Source organism: Periplaneta americana, chromosome 2 (assembly GCF_040183065.1).
Source record: "Periplaneta americana isolate PAMFEO1 chromosome 2, P.americana_PAMFEO1_priV1, whole genome shotgun sequence".
NCBI classification, from domain to species: domain Eukaryota; kingdom Metazoa; phylum Arthropoda; class Insecta; order Blattodea; family Blattidae; genus Periplaneta; species Periplaneta americana.
Genome location: NC_091118.1, coordinates 202,425,990 through 202,448,787, shown reverse-complemented (window position 1 = coordinate 202,448,787; position 22,798 = coordinate 202,425,990). Strand labels below are relative to the sequence as shown.

At 37.0% G+C, this 22,798-nt stretch overlaps 1 protein-coding gene across 6 annotated transcripts in view; it reads right to left on the bottom strand.

The window, feature by feature from the left end:
• Window positions 1–3,119: 3,119 nt before the first annotated feature.
• The window catches only part of LOC138695049 (uncharacterized), a 466,263-nt gene continuing 446,584 nt past the window's right edge, over window positions 3,120–22,798 (bottom strand). For all 6 annotated transcript variants that reach the window (XM_069819389.1, XM_069819385.1, XM_069819386.1 and 3 more), the window contains 5 exons: window positions 21,459–21,707; window positions 19,034–19,139; window positions 17,929–18,190; window positions 15,096–16,387; window positions 3,120–13,125 (listed from right to left, as the gene is read on the bottom strand). In XM_069819389.1, coding sequence (XP_069675490.1) covers window positions 12,939–13,125; window positions 15,096–16,387; window positions 17,929–18,190; window positions 19,034–19,139; window positions 21,459–21,707 — 2,096 coding nt within the window. In that variant the 3' untranslated portion in view covers window positions 3,120–12,938. The remainder of the gene's footprint in view (window positions 13,126–15,095; window positions 16,388–17,928; window positions 18,191–19,033; window positions 19,140–21,458; window positions 21,708–22,798) is intronic.

Genomic DNA, 22,798 nt, shown 5'->3' with positions numbered 1-22,798 from the left:
TGATATCCCATCAAGAAAGTCAGTGCTGAGGCCATTCTCTGAGTTTTGTGTTGGTCACTCAGTTGCCGTGGAACCCATCGTGCACAGATTTTGTGGTAGCCAAGATGTTGCGACACAATTTCACCAAGCAAAGAACGAGAAATGTCAGGAAAGGCAATATGCAATTCGTCGAGTGATGTGCGCCTGTCTTGCAAGATTCTGTTGTTCACTTTAGTCTTCAGGTCTTCTGTGATGAGTGATGGACGTCCGGGTCGAGTTTCATCGTGGACATTTGTTCGCCCATTGTTGAACATTTCGCACCATTTTCTCACATTTCTTTCATTCATTACAATATCACCATACACTTCTTTCAATTGCCGGTAAATTTCTGCAGGTTTCAAATGTCGGGCATTCAAAAATCGAATCACACTCCTCACCTCACAGTCGGCGGGATTATCAATCACGTCGTTCATTTTGAAGTAACACAAAATGCACAATGGCGACTTGTTGCAACCAGTACTTACAACGTTATGAGAACAAATGTTAAGGAAGCCAGTTGACCTTCAAACAAGGAAGGGGAGTCAGCTGCACGGCGGGTATGCGCGAACGGTCGTTATTTCCTGGATCCCCCTCGTACATGAAAGACAAGTTGAGTTAGCTTCTCCTGTTCAAAATTTCATGCTACACCACTGGTAATATGTCACTGACATCTTCAACACATGTTATTTCGTTCAGTTGAGGGAAAAGAGGATTCGCCGCCCATTCTCCTAAGAATATTTCCACAAATAAAATTGACGACATTAAAATATGGATCATATGCGGAGACTAAGGGGAAGGTAGAAAATAGGAAAGATTGGAGAATTCTGAGTTTGCAGTGAAAGACCTGCCATTTGGCAGAACACTATATATGTATGTACGTGTATGTAAAATGTTTGTTTGTGTAAAATGTTAGTAGATGTAAAATTACAAATTCCAGGAGAATATCTCGCGGCCCCATATAATTGATGTCAGGCCAGGTAGTTGGGAAATACTGCTTTAGAATATTAACTCACAATATCCAAAAAATTACTTAGCCTATTCTTTAATAATTCATAAACTTATATACGATATTACGTAAAACCAGTCATCAATATCTAGAATTATAATAGGTGGCATATTTATAATTACAGTACTTCCAAATGGTAATCAGTGGGATGTAAGTTTTTGCTTAATTGCCAAAAAACAAGTCCTTGAATATTGTGAGTTATATGATTCTAGAGGACTCATTTAATAGATTGTAAAAGTTTCAGGTCCTATCTTTAATAGAAGTGAAAATATTAAATTTAAAAGAGATACGTTTTCATCCACAGAGCGGAATCTGGTGCCCTTAAGAACCGGTATGGTAGTGGGGGGTCGCAAATAAATGTTTTACCGAAAAATGGGTCACACCTTGAAAAAGTTTGGGAACCACTGCTTTAGGACAGGTTACACTAGATCAGGCCTGCACAAACAGCGCTCAACGAGCACGCGCACTCCTTTGGAGTGGGAGAGCGTGTTTACCGCTCGCCGAAACGGAGAGGAAGATACGTCAGAATGACACAGACTTGCTATAGGTAGAGGAGAGGGAAACGACCACTCAGTTATCTAGTGGGGTGCAGTGTGTAGGCCTATTCTCAGTAACTGTTTAACGAATTAAATACTATTATAGTCACAATCATGCCATGGTATGAAAGAAAAACTTCACAACCTCGAGCGGGAATCGAACCTGCGACTTCCTGTTCTCCGGTCAGGCGCTCTACCACTGAGCTATCGAGTTCGTCTCATGCCAAAGGCTTGGAATTATCCTTTCATACTGGCGACTCTGTTATAGAGTACTGTCCATAGCGTCTGATCTAGTCAGCACTGCTTATGGGTTGAAAGAAACTTTACAAATGTAATCTTCATCTTACGATGTTTGGTGACGTATATACGTCCGTTGATGTGACATATTAATGAATTAAATACTATTATAGTCACAATCATGCCATGGTATGAAAGAAAAATTTTACAACCTCGAGCAGGAATCGAACCTGCGACTTCCTGTATGAAAGGATAATTCCGAGCCTTTGGCGCGAGACGAACTCGATAGCTCAGTGGTAGAGCGCCTGATCGGAGAACAGGAAGTCGCAGATTCGATTCCCGCTCGAGGTTGTGAAATTTTTCTTTCATACCATGGCAAGATTGTGACTATATAAGTATTTAAATATCCATTAATGTGTCACATCAACGGACGTATATACGTCATCCAAACATCGTAAGATGAAGATTACAACTGTTTCACGTTGCTTACCTACTGCTACAGTACAATATGGTGGAGGAATCTAAAAGACGGAACATAACATTTAACATTTAATGATTTAAGCTCGAACTTATTGATCTTCAATGTGACCTAAGGGCTAAAGATCATTTGAATAATACTACTAGCCTGGTTGAGTTTTACAAGACTAAACATTAGCAATAATATCCACGAATACACAGGCTGGCTGTGAAAATGATTGCTATGTTTGGCTCAACATTTATATTTGTGAGCAACTGTTTTCTATAATCAACTTTAATAAAGGCAGACATCGAACATCTGTAACTGATGTTCCATTACGATCAGTAGGCTACTGTTCCTTTCAGCTGCCAACAGCATAAAACCTCGTTTTGATGTAGTGATAAATAAAAATATAACAAAACGATATTGTACATTTAAGTAGCTATAGAATTTCTATTACTTCTGTAAAATAAATATTTCTTTATTAATTAATAATAGTCCAAGATAGTTTTGCAAACACTGAACGGGAATTCATTTCATAAGCATTCGTAATAGTACTCCCTTTTGTGTATATTTTGTACGAGATCATCCCTTCTTCCAGTCCACCCTTATACAGAGCGCACCTAATATGTGCATTCCGCTCATGAGCTGTGAGCCGGCTTGGAGAGCGCAAACCTTGTGCAGACCTGCACTAGATAGTTTAGGTGAGGTTAGGTTATGTAAATAGCTTACATTTTGTGCTCGATTCCTTACCTCTTCCACCAATCGTATTTTATTTTGCACAATAATGCTATGAATCAACGATGAAAAATGTTTAGATACTGAAGGAGAAGGTAAGAAAGGTTAAGTTATATAGTAGCCTACATGGTAATGATGTCTATTTATATTAAATGCTTATGTTAAATACATGGACACATCAGATGTATTGTCCTTTGGTCTAAAATATATGAATTACTGGTGATCAGGTTAAATGTATGGAACATAACACTGGGAAGAAACATCACTCCATGCACAGAAACTGAAAGGTTTCTCGGTATACGACACGACAATATTCTATTTAAATTGTAGCCTAATTCCATAAAGAAGCATTGATATTCACAGTGTTTCAAATATTGTACAATACCGTACTAAAGAAATATAGCCATACAGAATAAAAGGCAAATTCTCTTCACAAACTTCTAATATATGGTATGATGATTCTAAAAATGCTTTGCACATTTGTGATTCTAATACCAAAAATGTAATAAGTTAATATGTTGACTGTCAGCTACACAACATAGCGACTATTTTTTTCTGTTCAATAGATTATTATAAGTCGATGTAATTTCCAGAGATTTTCCCCCAAGACTGTTCTCATGCTTGCTAAAGAAGTATCGATGTTACTAGCATATATAGTTCACGATTTATTTCTTGATGGTGATGATATCCTGTATTCTTCAAGGAAGACATAGCTTATTGCTAGCAGGAAAGAGTTTTCTTACCTAGCTACAGATTAATTACAGGATATTACAAAAAGATAGGGTAAAACTTCGTGGAGTTGTAGCAGAGGACATTTTAGACAATTTGAGATAAGGAATGTATATCCTCTGGAACTGTTTAAAATATCCTCTCACACAATCCTCCGAAGTTTACCACAATTTTTTTGTAACAGCCTACATATTGTTTTCAGTTACCAAGACTGACGTATTTACATCATGCTTGTCTACTAATTTTTTTTAAACTAATGGTGAGTACTTGACTTTTCGTCATTCATCCATTCTGTAGACAGAATTGCCCAGAGTGTGCTGTAGTAGATTGGTGTACGCTACACTCGCAACGAGATGAGATGATGGTGTTACCTGAGCCACGGACTTGTCCAACACATTGGTGGTGCACCAGGGATTGAACCTGGATCCAGAGGATTATAAGTCTACTAGGCCACCTTGCTGGCTGTCTGATCAAAAATATACTGAACGTTATATTTTTCTTATTTGCAAGTCTTCAGAAATTTGAAAATGGACATTTATATGATCTTCTCATGATTACAAATTATTGCAATCAAAATTCTATTCATATCTCTTAGTGTTACAGATCATCATCATCATCATCCTTGCATGTACTGGGCCTAGTGGCCCGTTACGGTCTCTTGCCAACGCTTGAACGGTCTGCCCAAGGATCTCTTGCCCACAGGATGGTAATTTAAAATTTGGCGTGGAATTCTAGAGCGAGGCATTCTGATGACATGTGATCTCCAGTTTTGTCTGTATTTCTGTAGGTATTCCGTAATCGGTTCAATCTGCAGTCCTTTCATAATGTCAAAATTTCTAATGTGATCCATTCTCGTGTATCCCGCTGTACGACACATAAATCTCATTTCTGCCGCCGTTAATCTTTGTGAATCAATATTACGAATCGTCCAAGCTTCACTACCAAAACAGAGTATAGGTCTGACCAATGTTTTATAAATTCTGGTGCACGTGTGTTTTTGTACTAAGGTTGGTTTGAATATCTGATTAATTATCCCCATTGCTCTGTTGAATTTAATAATTTTCTCATTCAAATCCTTTTCTTCTTCATATGAAATTTGGTAACCGAGATAACTAAAATTTTTGACTTGTTTGATGATCTTATTATTGATGCAAATTTTGCTACGGACTGGTTCGTTTCCTAAAAAAGCCATCACTTTAGATTTGTCAGTTGAAATTTCCATATTGAAACTTTCTGCCATTTGATTAAAGTTGTAAACCAAACGTTGTAAATTATCTTCTGAAGTTGCCATAAACACAATATCATCAGCAAATAATAAGGTATCTATTTGGGACAAACAACTTATCGGTATGGTGTGTGGATAAGCTTCAGGGCTTCTACCACGTTGTCTTGGTGTTATTGGCTGACGTTTCGACCGCTGTGTTGTGGCCATCTTCAGAGCAGTTGTTGGATAAGGAAATAGTCTGCCAGTTCTTATATGTATAGTAGTCTCGATGGGGGGAGTACTTGCTGTGAAAGGTCGTAGGTTCTCCTTCTGGCATCTGATTGGACCATGTAGGACCAATCAGATGCCAGAAGGAGAACCTACGAAACAACTGCTCTGAAGATGGCCACAACACAGCGGTCGAAACGTCAGCCAATAACACCAAGACAACGCGGTAGAAGCCCTGAAGCTTATCCACACACCATGTACACCAGCCGCGGAAGCCTACGCGAACACTTGACTTATCGGTATACTTCCATGTGGTTTCAATCTCCATTAGTGTTACAGATATAAATAAAAATATAACAGGACTAGAACAATACGTTTTTAATAATAAGATGAAACATAAAAATTTTTGTACCTTTCAGTTTCTGCAAACATACTCACAAAAGCATTTACATATAATCACAATCCAGATGAATCCTAAGTATTTTGCAAGTGCCGGGAGTATATTTTGATACAGTAGTAATGACTACAGAACATTTTAATACGTGGATGATTTTTACAATTATCATTTTATTATTATATATGTGGTTCAAGTCCTAATAGTCTCTTTCCTTATAAACAACGTCCTATTTACACAAAATAATCTACTATATGTACACTGAGGTTACAAAAGACAAATTAAATACAGGAAAAAAAAAAAAAGTAGAAAAACTAAGACAAATTAATGTATCTTAGAAGCTATGACAAAGTATTATACTTAATACAATTAAAAGTATTTAAAAAATTCCCCTTTTTACAACACATTATTAATGCGTACATACGATTCATTTATATATTAACAAAATGCACATCTCTTGAATTTTCCACTCAAGAAACACATTGGACTGTGCACGAAATTAAAAAACCGTGTAGCTACAGACATACCTAAACAACGAGAGACAATGACACAACTATAAACAGGAGCCATACGATTTTGAGTGCTTGTTAAACAGAAAGGAACAGTGGAGCTGAAATTGTCCTATCTTTGGCTTCTCAGTATTGTATTATTTCATAACTTAGACTTCCTATCCCCTTAGACAAGCTCATTATGCTTCAGAGAAAGTGTTATTGGTAAGATAAAAAGGCCACAAGACAAACCCAAAAAAATAGATGTACATTTTATTTAATTTGTAATATTTTCTAACTCAAGCTAATCCTATAGATATTCTAGCAATTATGAACGGATAGAGGATAGGTACTGATTGAATTCTGTAACGAGATTTGAAGCTATCCAAAACACTAATGAGGAACATCTATTGTACCCTCTTTGCCAGCAAATTTGACAACGTGCACTTAGAAATGTGAGAAACTCCCTAATACATACAGTCCTAACTTGGCTTGAATACAATTCCACTTGAATTACAAGGAACAAACTGTAAACATTTCTATGATCAATGTTAAATAATCAAACAATTTCTTTGATATATTTCTTTATACCATTTAGGGTACCATAAGACAGTTGAACGGGAATACGAAATATTAAGCCATTGAATATTCATTATTTAATTATAGTACACTTTTAACACTTGTATATCACTAATATTTTGTTAACTTTGCTAAATTAATGATTTTTAACTTCACTGTATTAAATTAATGAAACTATAGGTACTTTACCTAGTGACTAGTTTTATAACATCTTCAGATTTCTAGTGAGGTCTTGTGATTTCTTCCTATTTCTTCCTAGTGGAGTATGTTTATGATTGGTAATGTTCTATCCAAGAGGATGTGTGTTCTGAAATTCAGTTGAGTTCACATCCACAACATTTCGTCGACACTCAACTGAATTTCGGAAAGTATATTCTTTTCGACACAACATTATCATCACAAACACGCCCTCACACCTACCTACACACACCCCACATGACACCAGAAATAAGAAATCGAAAGGAAGTGCAAGATCTAACTAGAAGTCTGAAGATGGCATAAGTTCCTACAGAAACTCATCACTAGATAAAGTACTACAATTATTTTATTAATTTAACACAATGAAGTAAAACTGTTATTAATTTAACAAGTTTAACAGAACAATAGTCATTAAGCCATTGATAATATAGTCTGAGAAAATCAAATTTTGCATTAACTGTATCTTAAAATAGATTTCATTTTGCAGTGAGAATGATTAGGCCTGTACAAAATTTCCATAAATTTATATGAAGTTCGAACTGTGTCTAAATATAAACACACGAGATATTTTATAAGGAAATAACAGCATTCTACTTATGGCATTTGATAATGTCAATCAGAAGTAGGTACAAAAAAAATTAAATTGAAACAATATGAGGTCAGCATGCATTGATACCAACTTGATGCTAATTTCTTTCTTTAAACAGTGTTCATTTACACAAACATAACATATTTAACACATTTTGTTACACCTGCCTGTCTAGATATTGCCGCTATGTTTAGTATACAATAGGCCTATAATGTATTTTCCCTTGAGATTACATTTTGTTGTTTTTAAAGGTATTCTGAAAGACAAGTAATTTAGACAATGTGTTACTACTTTTGATAGTTGTCACCTTTGCTGGAAATGCTGTTAAAGTTAACACTACATTAAACAATTGCTACCAGTACATCACAAAGACATTGGGATGAATATATGTACCCTAGAATATAAATATATCACATACTGTTTTAACAATCATGCTACTCATTCCCACGTATTTGGTCTTCTATTATTTTGGGTTAGTAACACTGATCGGGCGTGGAGATGGGGGCGTAGGAATTGCATACATTGTCGCGTTAGTTGAGTGTCATGATGCACCTGTAATATGACGGCCTTAAGCTGCCTCAAACGTTAGAACTAGAAGCCTTGCATAGAACAAATTCCAGCAGCTGTCACAGGATTAAATGAATTCAGATCTATCATGATTCATTACCTACAAACAAACTGTTTTTATACACCGCATTTGAAAATAGTGGTAACATTCTCATATGATTATCATTTAGTAAGTATTGATGAAAAATCAACATGATACACGTCATTTGATAATCAAACTTTCAAAGTTTCAAGTTCTAAGTTTCAGAAAACATATCATTTTTGTTGCCATGAGAGACATTGCTGAAAAATGGCAACTCCGCAACAAAAATCATTTTGCGTTGCGTTAAAACAAATTTAGTAACAAGAGTACAAAGACTGTTTCGTAGATATTTCCGAATTGACCATTTACCACATTATTGGATTGGACGTGCTACTGGATATGGCCTATTGCCCTTGGCCTCCCCAGTCACCAGACTTGACATCATGTGACTTTTTTTGGGGGGGGGGTTATGTGAAGGATGCAATTTATGTGCCACTTTTACCTCAAAATACTGAAGACATCTGATCACTGCTGCGATTGCATTCATAAATAGAGATAGTTGGAGAGAGTGTGGCAAGAATTTGACTATCGTGTTGATGTATGCAGGGTAACAAGAGGTTCTCACATTGAATGTTTATAATGTATTAATTAAAACTTTGAGAGTTTTTCTTTACACAAATTCACCCAAGTTATTGTTTCATTAATACTTCTTTAATAATAATCGTATGAAAATGTTACCATAATTCTGAAACTCATTGTATATGCACATAATGGTATTATTATATTAAAATCGTTCTGAAACTGTATTGAGATTTGTTATTTGATACAGAAGCTTTAAATAATAAATAAGTATATGTACCAGTACAGGATCTAAGTCATCAATTGGCTTTGTACTTTAAGTAATAACAGCTTAAACATGGAAATAGAAATAAAATAATTCAAAACATGGATGAAACCAAAAAAATACAACACTAGATGATGTGAAGATACAACATTAATACCGGTACTTATTATTTAAGTAATATCAGAAGTAAACAGAACTCTTTTTAAGGAAGGAAAATAGTACTGCAAAAATTAATTAAAAACATTCTAGTTAATGAACTTCTAGAAAGAAAATAATCGAAAGTGGTGAAACTTTTAGTTCTGTTTCCCTTTTCATGTTAAAGTTTGACTTGTAGATAATAAACATGAAGATCTATTTCATACTAGGTTAATTGTAAATGAAGAAGCAAAAAGTATAGCAACAGATGTTACAAAGATATTGATGATCAGGGACCTAATTTCAATATAGATCATTTTCCTCCAGCAGTCAGGAATGTATTGGTACCTCAATATTAAGTATTGGTTCTAATTATTTACATAAGAAAATGTGGTAATCTATTTTTCATCATCTGTACAGATGTTTTACAGGACAAAATATTTTAACATTATTTAATTAATGGTCAATTTTCAATTGTTTTATAGTCATAATTTTTTTCATAAATATATTTTATGCGCTTCATGAATATGTAAGTTAACTTGAAAATAGCAATATCGAGTTAAAAAAAAAGATTAACACATTCTTTAAACGAAGTAAACACTCCAAGGACTGAAGGATATATAATTGTTTATCCACAACGAGTATGGGAATGAATTTCTTCACTTATTTGTCATATTATCTATATTTTGACAGAATTTTTTTAATAAACAGATAGTATTTTTAATTATTAGTGTGTATGGAAAATATAAAATTTTCTACAATTTTTTATTTTTGATATTGTCCAAGATGATAAACAGAATGATGAGGTTTATAGTGTACATGCAAGAAGGCCAGTGACATGGGCTCCAAGCTTGTAGGTCACTTGTCTCACTCTGAGGTTCACTGTCCCAGAGAGACTGAGATAATTTTAAGTGGGTATTTGACTTGCGTCATTCGCCCAACCATCCCCATCTATGAATAATGCAATAAAGCTGTAGTTTTTTTGCTGTCATAGGCATTATCTTCTGTGCATCATGTGAGGCGAAATATACAGCACTGCATGATGATAACGATTAATAGAGCAATGGTGGAATGCTGGTAGGGGAAACGGGAGTTCCTCGCGAAAAACTTACAACTTACAAACCAAACCCCAATTTGTCCACAAAAAATTTTACTTGGATCCACGGGGATTCGAACCCGAGAGGATGAAAAGAAGTAAAAATAGTTAAGAACCTACTAGAACACATATGAAAGGAGAAGTCTATCACTAAGTATTAGTACACCAAGTAAAATTTCTTAGGATGCTGAGCCTCAATGATTGGGAATGTAACAATATGGTTGTAACAACTGTTTCTATCTTCTGCCATTCGTTGGAAATTAGTCATTCTTATTTAGTGAGAATGTTATCCATCGAGTACTCAAAATGTTTAAACACTTTACAGTGAAATGCCGCTATTACAAACGCTGCAATTACGAATTTTTCAGAATAACGAAATAAATTTTTAGTCCCAGCCATTTTACTATTCATTTACATGTTAAAAATGTTCAGTTTAAAGAGCACATAAGTAACGAACTATTCAGTATAATGTTATAATAATTCATCCCGCTACAAAAAAATGTTATTTTAATGAAATTAGGTCTAACAAGCAGTTAAAAATTACTTAAAATAAATTCGAAAGAAAATAAAATAAATGAGTTATCGCTAGGCATCAATCACTCTTGATTTCAGTGAGTTTTCTGAATGCACTTTCGTAGACGCGATTGTTGTGGTTTGAATTTTTATTTAATTGAAACGGTTTAATAAAATCGAACTTTTGAAGGAAGCTTGTTTCTAAACGTTGTTGAGGGGAGAAGTAAAGAAGCAGGTATGGTAGAAAAAAAAGACAAGAAAGCGAGAAAAGAAAAATGATTGAAGAAGTAAACAGAGGAGAGAAGAAAAGCAAAGTAAAGCCCATTGTAAAATATGCAAGAATAATTATTCAGTTGTCGAATATGCATGATTATCATTATGGTACCGATTCTTATTTGAAGTTTCAATATAATATGGATATTACAGTATAACCTAACCCAGGTATAGTATCTTTTATTTCATAATGGGACACAATTTGTTGTTGTTGTCTAGTACCTTGCATCTGGCAATGAAGCCATTAGCAGTCGTGCTTTCCAATACTTTTGAACTGTAGTTTCTTCTGATCTTAATGCTTCACAGGTCTGCAAGTGTCTTCATTCATTTCTGCAGGATCGTTACACAGGACACATATGGGTGAAGCTGAGATACCTATTCTGTAGAGATGACTTGCTAGACAGTCATGATTTGTCAATAGTCTGAAGGCTGCAACTGCTGTTTTCCTTGGTCTCTGGGGGGCTATATCTGGGTTGGAAAGTAGTGTAATCCATTTTTTTGTCTTTAGCATTTGATTCTATTTCTTGTAGGTATGAATGAGAAAATTTTGTAGTGATCAAGCGTTTTATTGAGGAATATGAGAAATTAAATTTAGATTTTTGTTTTATTGTTGTGCCTTTCTTGGCAAGTGTGTCTGCGGTTTCATTCCCCATGACTCCACAGTGTGCTGGAATCCATTGGAGATGGACAATCTTATTAACTTTTTGGAGTTGTGTTTGTGTTTTTGGTTTTGAAGGACCCGTTGACCAACGACAGGTGCGGTCCCCCTTGCATAATGGGGGTTTACGTCGGGTGATGTAACTGCCACATTGTAAAAACTGGTGCCCGTTAAGAAAACAGTTACATGAAAGCCACAATATGCATGAGTACGAGTCCTAAAGATAGATATTCCGGACACAATTTGTAGGCAAATTTAATGAATTTTCGGTTTAACGAAATTTCATTATAACGAAAATAATTACAGTATTCCCTCGAGTTCGTTATATTGGCATTTCACTGTAATTCATTACTTGTTAAATAAAATTTAATACTCAATCACGTGACACTTATAGAAACTATAACAGAAGGGTTAAAGGGAGCTGGGATTGGGGTCCACAAGGTATCAACTGGGTATACCTGGCCCATGCAAGCTCAGGTGCAGACAAAGCGCTAGGAGGGTTGAAAGGTGCACATTATAAGTCACCTTACGAAGCCAAAGCTGTTAAAAGAGATGACACACATGCAGCTTTAAGCTCGAAGTGACAACGAACAGATAGAATTACGAGGAAAAAAAAAAAAGAAAAGAAAAAAGGCAGGGATTATCACATTAATCAGTCTCGAGAGGTTCCTGACAGCTGAAAGAATTTACTCTTCCTTTCGCAGAGGCTTCTCTTTGTACATAATATCATTTGAAGATCCATTTTTTGCTTTTTTTTGTTTTTTACAGGGAACACAGATTTTTCACGACATATTTCTACATCATAACAAAGAAGTATTTTGAGTACAACACAGTACCAAGCTGAGTGAATGCTTACGTTACCAATGTCTGCAGTTACTTAAGCCATAGCTCACTGTCTGTCAACCCACACGCTCTTTCTTTCACACTACTCAGAAACTAACCTTCCTCATTCCCTACACTTTTACCCTGTAACATTCACACATTGTAACCATCTCACAAACAAAACAAAACAAAAAAAGTAATATAATTTGAAGTTTTGGTTTGTGCATAATGTAGTTTCAACGTGGGACAGAAAACTTTATATATTTTTTTTGCGTTTTCTTTGCTACCTGGTACATTAAGAGACATTTCATACAAAGATACTGCAGGTTGGGTCACTAACCATAGTCTTTTTATGACATACACTCTGCAAATGTATCGTATTACATAAGATATGTTGCACTTTAGATTAAGCTGAGATTCTAGTCTGTGCATTACACTAGTTAGCCAGATAGGAATCACATAATTAGAGCTAAGTTTCATATAGAATTTTAATACTCTTGTATACAAAAATGTTGTTCCTGGTATGAAATATCTCTTAATGTTGTCTTGGACAGTCTTACGGGCTGGGTATGTGACCCTGTTGTGTTGTCAAGTTGCAGATGTTGATTTAAAATCTCGATGCGTTGTCTTGTACCGCGATCACAGCTGTTCTTGGAACCAGTCCCTTCTGATCTCCTCTGCAACAAAGTAACCACTTCTCGTCCACGTCCAGCACAAGACGCAAGCGTTCACCTTCGTTGAATGAGAGGTGGCCGCTGTCTGATGGCAGACGGTGACAGAGCGTCTGGACATACCTGCAAGCAAGCCAGCCACCCACAGACAACAGAACTTTGTCATATGTTTCATGTAAAGCTTTTCCCATTACATTATAAAACAGATGTTAGATAGAATTAGTAGTTCTGAAACACAGGCTAAGTCTCAATATAAGTTTGTGTTATCTTTTAGTATGCTTGTGGATATGTAATACATAAATTATTATTTCATATAGACTGTAATATTCTCTTCTCTGTTTTTTTCTGATAATGAAGCCAGCGTAGATGCGTAACTCTGAATGTTTCTGAACCTCAAGGAGTATGGTAAAAAAATAAAAACAAAACAAGGGACTATAAGCACAGAGGAAAGACAAGGCTAACAAGAGGAATACAAGGAGAACAAGGGAATACAAGGAGAACAAGGGGAATACTAGAAGAACGGAAATACATGAAAACAAAGGGAATACAAGGAAAACAAGGGGAATAAGTTATAAGGTGAGCAAGGAGAAAAGAAGAATACAAAGAAAATAAGGGGAATAAAAGGAGAACAAGGGGAATGTAAAGATAACAAGGGAATACAAGGAGAAGAAGGGAAATGTAAAGAAAACAAGAGGAATATAAGGTGAACAAGGGGAAAGGGGAATACAAAGAAAACAAGGGGAATACAAGGAGAACAAGGGGAATGTATAGAAAACATGGGAATACAAGGAGAACAAAGGGAATGTAAAGAGAACAAGAGGAATATAAGATGAACAAGGGGAAAAGGGGAATACAAAGAAAACAAGGGGAATACAAGGAGAACAAGGGGAATGTAAAGATAACAAGGGAATACAAGTAGAACAAGGGAAATATAAAGAAAACAAGAGGAATATAAGATGAACAAGGGGAAAGGTAAATACAAAGAAAACAAGGGGAATACAAGGAGAACAAGGGGAATGTATAGAAAACATGGGAATACAAGGAGAACACAGGGAATGTAAAGAGAACAAGAGGAATATAAGATGAACAAGGGGAAAAGGGGAATACAAAAAAACAAGGGGAATACAAGGTGAATATAGAGAGAACAAAGGGAAAACAAGTGGAATATAAGGAGAACAAAGGGAAGAAAAGGAGAAAAAGGGGAATATGAGGTGAACAAGTGGAATGTAAGGAGAACAAAGGAAATACAAGGATAACAAGGGAATTATAAGGTGAACAAAGGGAAGAATAGGAGAACAAAGGGAATATAAGGAGAACAAAGGGAAGAATAGGAGAAAAAGGGGAATATGAGGTGAACAAGTGGAATGTAAGGAGAACAAAGGAAATACAAGGATAACAAGGACATTATAAGGTGAACAAAGGGAAGAATAGGAGAACAAAGGGAATATAAAGAGAACAAAGGGAAGAATAGGAGAAAAAGGGGAATATGAGATGAACAAGGGGAATGTAAGGAGAACAAAAGGAAGACAAGGAGAACAAAAGGAAGACAAGGAGAACAAAGGAAACACAATGAGAACAAGGGGAATATAAGGTGAACAAAGGGAAAACAAGGAGAACAAGGGGAATATAAGGAGAACAAAGGGAAGAATAGGAGAAGGACGCAGTCAACCAACTTTGAGCGACAGCAACAACCAGTGCTAGTGAAATTGTGGACAAAGAACTAGGAATGTAAACAGACCATCAGGTCGGCTCTTCTGATGGTCAAGACTTGAGCCACCCCTGCCCAAGCAGGAGGCCTTGCCCCACTGGGGATTTACGGCTTTTATTATTATTAATAAATGGAAAATGCAAACAATTCTTTTTATTACAGGCTGAATTTCAAAGGAATCAGGAAGATAAAGACAAAGAATTCTAAAGTAGTACATGTACAAATCAGGAAAGTTTAGGACGAGCCAAGAAATGATGTATTAAGACCACAACAAATCTCTCAGACTGAAATTTAAGGATGATGATGATTATTATGAAAAATGAAGACGAATATAATGATGTTTGTCATGGCTCACCACACCTCCTGCTGAAACAGCACACATTACCTCTGTCCAGCCTGACTGTCGGCATGCCTTTGCCTGTTGAGTGAAGACGATGCCGCTCTCCTCTGCACTTCCGCCTTGCTAGCAGGCTGTCCACCCTTGCTTCCATGCGTCGCGGTGGCAGGCCTGTACGGCAGGCTGCTCGGCCTCGCCGCGTGCCCCCTGGATCCACTGCCCTGCTCCTCGCTGTGCAGCTGATCCACCCTGCTGCAACGCGTCGCTGCTGAGGGCTGCCGCTTCACCACAGGCGTCACATTCGCGCCCGCAAGCTTTCCAGTCTTGGCCGCACTGTCTCTACCGTCACTGTTCTCTTTGGAATTCATTTTAAACTTGGCACTAATATTGCTCGGCCTTCTTAGCTGCGACGAGCTTGTAGGAGTCGGTGGTGTTGTAGCAGTCTTCTTGGTACGATTTGATTGTTGGGGCGACAGCACAGGAATCCCAGAGGCCCTGATAGGCGAGGTCACTAGGCGGGGGATCTTGGATCGACTGCCGCTGTTGACACTTGTGTTGGTACTACCGGCAGCACTGTCACTAGACTGACCCGGAGATGTTGAGCCACCTGGAGAAGTTTTCTCGTTTGTACTAGCTTCTTTACCGCTCAGCATCTCCCACTTCATCTGCAGTCGCCTGAACTTACCTCCCCCTGACATCGGAGCCTGTTTCTTCTCAGCATCGATCTCTGCTGTGTCATTTGATTTTGACGGCTGCGATTCGGTTTCGGTTGCCGGCAGTGTTGATGCCGCTTCGTCTCTCGTGATATTCTCCACGTAGTCATCGCTTGTGGAGTTGTTAGACGAGCTAGACGCCTGTCGCCTCCTTCCCACAGTTCCCTTAGGTTTGTTCTCCAAGCTGTCTGAGTATTCTTCCTCCGTATCCTCGGCTCCAAGCCGATCGAACGCCTGGAAGAGTTTTGAGCCGAGTTGAATCCCACTCCACCGCTTCTTGACAGTGCTGGCGATGTCTGTGACCAGTGAGAACCCACCCGTCCCTGGACCGGCATTGTCGACACAAGATCTTGGCCGCGGCTTGTCTTCGCCCGCCCAAGTCTTGTGTGTACACGAGGAATCCAGCAGGTCTGGCAGAGGGGGACTGTCACTCGATGCAGCTGTGCAGTTGGGGTGGTGAGTTGGCTCTTCAGGCCGTGGCAGCATTTCCGTCGAAGGTGCTCTGCGGTGGTACCAACCTCCTTGGTTCTCCTCGTCTGCCGACTGGCTCAAACTGTTCTGAATGGATCGCACGAGTTTCATCAGGGTCCAGGGTTTGCCGCTTGTAGGGGATGTTGACGGAGGTGGCTACGAAAAAATAAATATAATGTTTAGTATTAAGGAAATGAATTCTATTAAAATAGTATAATAATAATAATAACGGTTTATTTAACCTGGCAGAGTTAAGGCCATACGGCCTTCTCTAACACTCAACCAGGAATAAAACTGCGATAGAAAAAACACTACAAATTTACAAAATATAACATAATAAATAATCAATCGTACAATATAGTTCCATCATTTAAATATTTAGGTGCAGTAGTTACTAATAACAATTACATATTATGGGTTATGCACGAGAAGATTGCAGCTGCCAACAGATGTCTACGAGCACTTAATAGTATTATGAAAGCTAGATACATATCCAAGAAAATTAAGCTAAATCTCTATAACATCATCATCAAGCCAATTGTGATATATGGAAGTGAAACATGGATCCTTCCTGGGAAGGTTAAATCTATGTTGAATGTATGGGAAAGGAAGATTCTCAGGAAAATATATGAGCCAATATTTGAAAATGGTACCAGTACCGGTACTAGGTGTATACGAAATAACTTAGAAATTCAGTCTATGTACAAAGATTTAGATATAATCTATGATATTAAACTCAGAAGATTAGAATGACTGGGCCATGTTACTAGGATGAGCGAAGATAGAATACCGGCACCTAAAATATCTATAGATGCCAAAATAAAGGGTACAAGAAATAAAGTTGGAAGACCTAAGCTACGTTGGCTTGATGATGTCCACAATGATTTAATGGAACTCAAGGTTAAGAGATGGAGAATTAAAGCACGTAATCGGACAGAATGGAAGGCAATCAGAAGGGAGGTCAAGGTTATACTCAAAGGACCATGGTCCCACAGAAGAAGTAGAATGACCTGAATTGCAGATTTTTAATCACAAAATATCACTATTTTTGTAAATGAGTTTATTCTGTAAATTAATTGTTAAATACCAGCAGTAATAATTTATAATTCACCATTGCAGTGTGTGGAGAGTTCTCCTAGTGTAAGGTAAAGCAGTAAAGGTAAAAAATATCACAATAAATATTTGCTCCAAAAATATTATTTTGTTGCAGAGATCCATTTGTGCAAAGTGTAACCACTATGATTTTGGATATGATGTAGGCCTATGTATAATTTCTAATGCTAGTAATTAATTGTTTCTGTATTTGTGTTATTTTTTTTTTAATATTTTCCAAAAGTTGAAGATTACACTACATAGAGTGAAAGGGATATAACTAAATTAATTTTAAGAACAGAATCTTTAGGTTTTAAGTACCAGTAACCAAAAAGTCAAATATCATTTTGGTATATGAATAACGGTTTAGCCAAAAAAAATAATGAATCCCATTTATGGTAAAACTATTGGGTACTGAGACATATAAGTGGTAAGATATCAACTCGAAGAACAAGCCGAAAAAATATTCCTTTGTCATTTCTTAGAAAAACGCTAATTAAAAACGCATTTACAGTGTAACGGAAATTTAATAATTTTTTAAGGTTTCCTTAACTGCTACACATGTAAATCATGTGGGTCTTTAGATGATGGATAAGTGAGTATACCTGTTGACTGGTGATGTCTGGCTGGGGCAGAGACCCCATGCGTCGCAGACTGTGGTGCAGTTGACGCACTTCGAACAGCAGGTCCAGCTTGAACGGCAGCAAGGAGAGTGGCTGCAGGGAGGCCAGCAGCTGGTCTGTGAGGGCCCGCACTGAGGCCCCCGCCGTGTTGGCCAGCAGTAACAAGCCCTCTGCGGAGTAGTGCTTGCGCAGCACGCTCTCCCTCGTGCGCAGGTAGCCGGCCCACGCGTCCAGTGAGCGGACACTGCAAAACAGCCATCAACACTATCACTGCTGTCTAGTGTCCCTGATGGTTACGGAAAGTTAGGGGTGGAGACAGCAGCTCTCCAGAAGCTCACTGGTTCTTCGATATCAAATTCAAATTTATTCACAATTTACATTTGAAATGAACACATATGAATAGTTACCCAAAATGAGCATATGCTCGTACTCGGGTACAGTCCAGTAGTGTACATAAATTTTACAGAGATCAATAATTATGTTGATGATAGAAATAATAGTAACTACAACAACAACAACAACAACAACAACAACAACAACAACAATAATAATAATAATAATAATAATAATAATAATAATAATAATAATAATAGAATAATCGTGACAGATGATCAGGATCTAAGTATTAAATTTTATTTATTTTAAAAAGTTTGAGAATGATTTTACTATTAAAATATATGGTTTCGGCCTAGTGGTTTCTGCCTTAATGAACAGAATCTAAGAAAACACTTTTTTTTGTATCTATAAATGATTTAAATGGCTAGACATGATGAGAGATCTTCGAAATTAAGATTAAAATGTTACTTTGAATTTTTGGGTCAGCCAGAAGTCATAAATGTTAAAAAAAAAGGTACTGACACAAAACGAGTTAACTTCGTCATCCTTTGACTAAAATGCATGTTCAAGGGCTCAAATGAAAGTTCATGAACCGCGTAACAAATGTAAGTGAGGTAATTTTAACACATCCTTGAACTGCGGGTTCCTTAAAAGCCATTTGTAAGTAATAAGTAAACAGAATTTTAATAATACCTACCTACATGACATAGGAGATGATGAAATAGTCTACACAAAAGATATAACTACTTACTTCAGTAATCCAAACACAAATGCGTTGAACTTCATGAGACCCTCTGTAAGAACATCTTCACCATTCAACCTCACAACCAGGTCATTTAGAGCCTTTGTCATCGGTCCTGTGGGATAGGAACACAGATGATAACTATCAATTATGTTAAGACCATGGATCGGTGGGGGGGGGGGGGACATTAAAAAATGGAAATTCTGTTTTTAACTCTAAAAAATAAAATAATGTTTCAGTTTTCTAAATCTGTGCTTATTTTGGCCCTATGAGTTGAGTTGTAAAGTTAATTTTGCTGGCACTGTTTGCCAGAAGTGGGTGGCTGTTTTTTGTGAATGTAGGAACAAAGGATTTTTTTTTTTCCGTTGTTGGTAACTCTACAGCATCTATTAGATGCTTTATGGTTGTGCTAACAGATGGAGTTACTTGTCAACAATGTGACGCTGAAACGTGTGTTCAGGTTACTGCCCAGCGACAGTCCTGATGTATTTTTATATTTGTGATGATTGGTTAATAATAACCCGGAACACTCACATTCATACAAATTTCCAGACTGTAGACACCCAGGGAATTCTTCTTCTTCAAGAAAAATTCACCGAGAGCCGAGCCCGGGAATCGAACCCGGGACCTCCTGATCTGGAAGCCAGCATGCTGACCAACAGACCACGGAGGCAGTCTAACAAAGGAATTGATGTGAGAAATTAAAAAAATGTTCCCTGTTTTGTAATGAGCATTCCAGGAGCCAAAGCCGATACTGATCATGTTGACTCATGTAAGAAACAAACGTTCTGCTGAGCTTATAGGGATATCTTATGAGAAGTTTTACCGTCAGATGGCAGGAACAATCCATGCGGCGCAACATGTTGTAGGGCTATGTTTTGTCATATGCTACAGTTGATTACGTTTTCCCGTTGTTGGTTTTCTATGCGTGTCAAAATTATATTTACAGTTATTTTGTATACCTAGTATAATTTAATATAATTCTATATTTTCTTACCTCATAATTTAATTTAATTTACAATAAATAATAACGTAAACCTGTATAATATTGAGTGATTCCCCGAGATGGGTGGGGAAATCTGCAGTATGCAGAATATAGATACGAGTAAATTGAATGTTCATGAACCTAAACGAGAACTTTGAGAACGAGGTGCACGAATAAAAAAATAGGAACTATGTCGAAAGTGAATATTGCCCTTTTTAATCATTAGTATTTAAGAACCGTACGCTAAAAACAGGATATGCAGCCACCAATGTGTTTTTTTATAGGAAAGGGACTGTCGAGATTGAATTCCTGGTATTTATTTCTGTAGTTGCAGAAAGATAAAATGCAATTTTTAATAGAATGATACGATAATATGATCGTAGTAGTTATCATGATTAGTCTTGCGTTTTGTAGGTAAGGGCATACAGTTTTGAATAGTATGTATGATGATTTTGAAAATTTGAAGTTGAAACATGGTTTTAATAATTACGGTACAGTACATTAAAAACATTATTCACGAAATGGATTTCACTACGGATCGTCCTGGATAATAAACATCCTAGTTTATCGAGAGTTTACTGCAGGCGTAAACTTCTGAGACTCCTACAACTACTGCATATAATCTAAGCTAACATAGCTCGCTGTCGAGGCTGCATATGATTTTATTAATTATTCTTTTTCCTCTTCCAAAATGAAACTATAGTCAACAATTCCTTACTTGAAGTAGTTACTTTTATTTAACACTTTCGAGGCCCAATTTTATTACTTATATTTTTTAAGGTTTAAAGCATATATTCAGAATATTTCGGGACCTAATTGAAGACAAATAGCTTTCCCTGGCTTTTACATATAGGAACACAACAAAAATTTTCCATTTTTAGTTGTTTTTAATAGGAACATTAAATCCAGACGTTTGAGATGGGCAGGGCATGTAGCACGTATGGGCGAATCCAGAAATGCATATAGAGTGTTAGTTGGGAGACCGGAGGGAAAAAGACCTTTAGGGAGGCCGAGACGTAGATGGGAGGATAATATTAAAATGGATTTGAGGGAGGTGGGGTATGATGATAGAGACTGGATTAATCTTGCACAGGATAGGGACCGCTGGCGGGCTTATGTGAGGGCGGCAATGAACCTTCGGGTTCCTTAAAAGCCATTTGTAAGTAAGTAAGTATTTAATATACTAATACACTATGTATATCCTCAATGTTTATATACCGAAAAACAAATGCACGCGCAAAGCGCATCCCGCATAGTACACGTGCGCTATCTGTTGGTGCTAGTTCAGGATATCCCTATTAAGGCTGAATTACAAATTGTTACAAATTTCAACTTGACTTGTAGAGAGTTTTTTAAAACATGTAAAAGATGATGTAAAATGTTTAAATGAATGCAAAGCAAATGGCAAACATTAATAGTGCTATGATACTCGTGTTTTATGCCTCTTACCTTGCTGTGCAGATGCTTCCACGACCTGCCACACTGAGTTTTGGATGGAGCCGAATGCAGTGTCCAGAGTGGGGCGCAGTCCGTCACTCAGAACAGCATACAGAGCGGGGCAGAGCTTGGACAGGGCCAGCTGGGCACACGCCGGTGTGTGACTGGAGTCGCCCAGCATGCTGCAGTGGTTCTGATTTTCAGCCGCTGAGAAGTGGCAGATCATCTGTTCCACGGCATCGCTGACTGCGGTCACCAGTGCTGTAGCAGTTGAGAAAATAAAATGAGACGCACAAGTACGGACATAAAAGTTAAATCAACTCAGACAGTCCAATCATGTGAATTTAAACATTGGTGACGACAGCAAATAGTAGGATAGCTTTTTTATGTAAATATGTCTATGTAAAAGGGTCATTTGATAAAAACTGTGTTATGTTACAAGTGAGTGGAAGATTTAAGTGTAAGACTCAGTGCCAAGATACCTTCAACTGTCAATTACTCAGGAATGGATAGTGTAATGATAATACAATCTTGAACTCCTTCTGTATATAAAGAAAAATCTTTATAACTTCACCAGTAAGATGGATAAACATCAGTGGCGTAGCATGAAATTTTGAGCAGGGGAAGCTAACTCAAGTTGTCTTTCATGCAATATGAGAAAACGTATTAGAAAAATACAGTCTTAAAATAAATAGTAGTCAATTTCAAGTCAGCAGTCGAAGATTGGTTGGAACATCGTAAGTAACACCAATAAGGCACGGCCTCAAATGATACGTAGTAAAATATGATTTCACGGTTTACACATATCTCTAACAAATAGACACGTATACGTATAACATTAGCTCACTCCCTGTTATACTTAGAGAAATCACAATATTAGTATCATTACGTAACTATGCGTCTGTCTTTTGGTTGTGTCCTTCATTGACAGCAAGGGAGTCGGTCATTTGTTTTTTAAATCACACTTTTGTTCGTAAGTCAGTCTTGATAATACAATTGTCCTAAAAATTCAAGTAAATTAGTGTCAGGAACTATTATTTCGCTCATTATTTATTATATCAGGCACAATGCACACTAACACTTCAACTGAACACAACTGACGAAAAGGGATAACTCGGAAACTACTTATTTTAAATGTTAAAGCTAGCTTCTTTTCGAGCCTTGAGACTAGGGTAGTTTAAAAGGGATGGAAAATCTGCGGGGTGGATTACACAGAAGAAACCGGTCTGCTTGGAAGCTGGTGTGTGCAGGCTTCTTGTTTACTGCTGCATCACAAATCATCCTGAGCTGCCGCATCACAATATTTAACGCGTAAATATAAATTCTATTAAAATTAATAAATAATTTTCTCC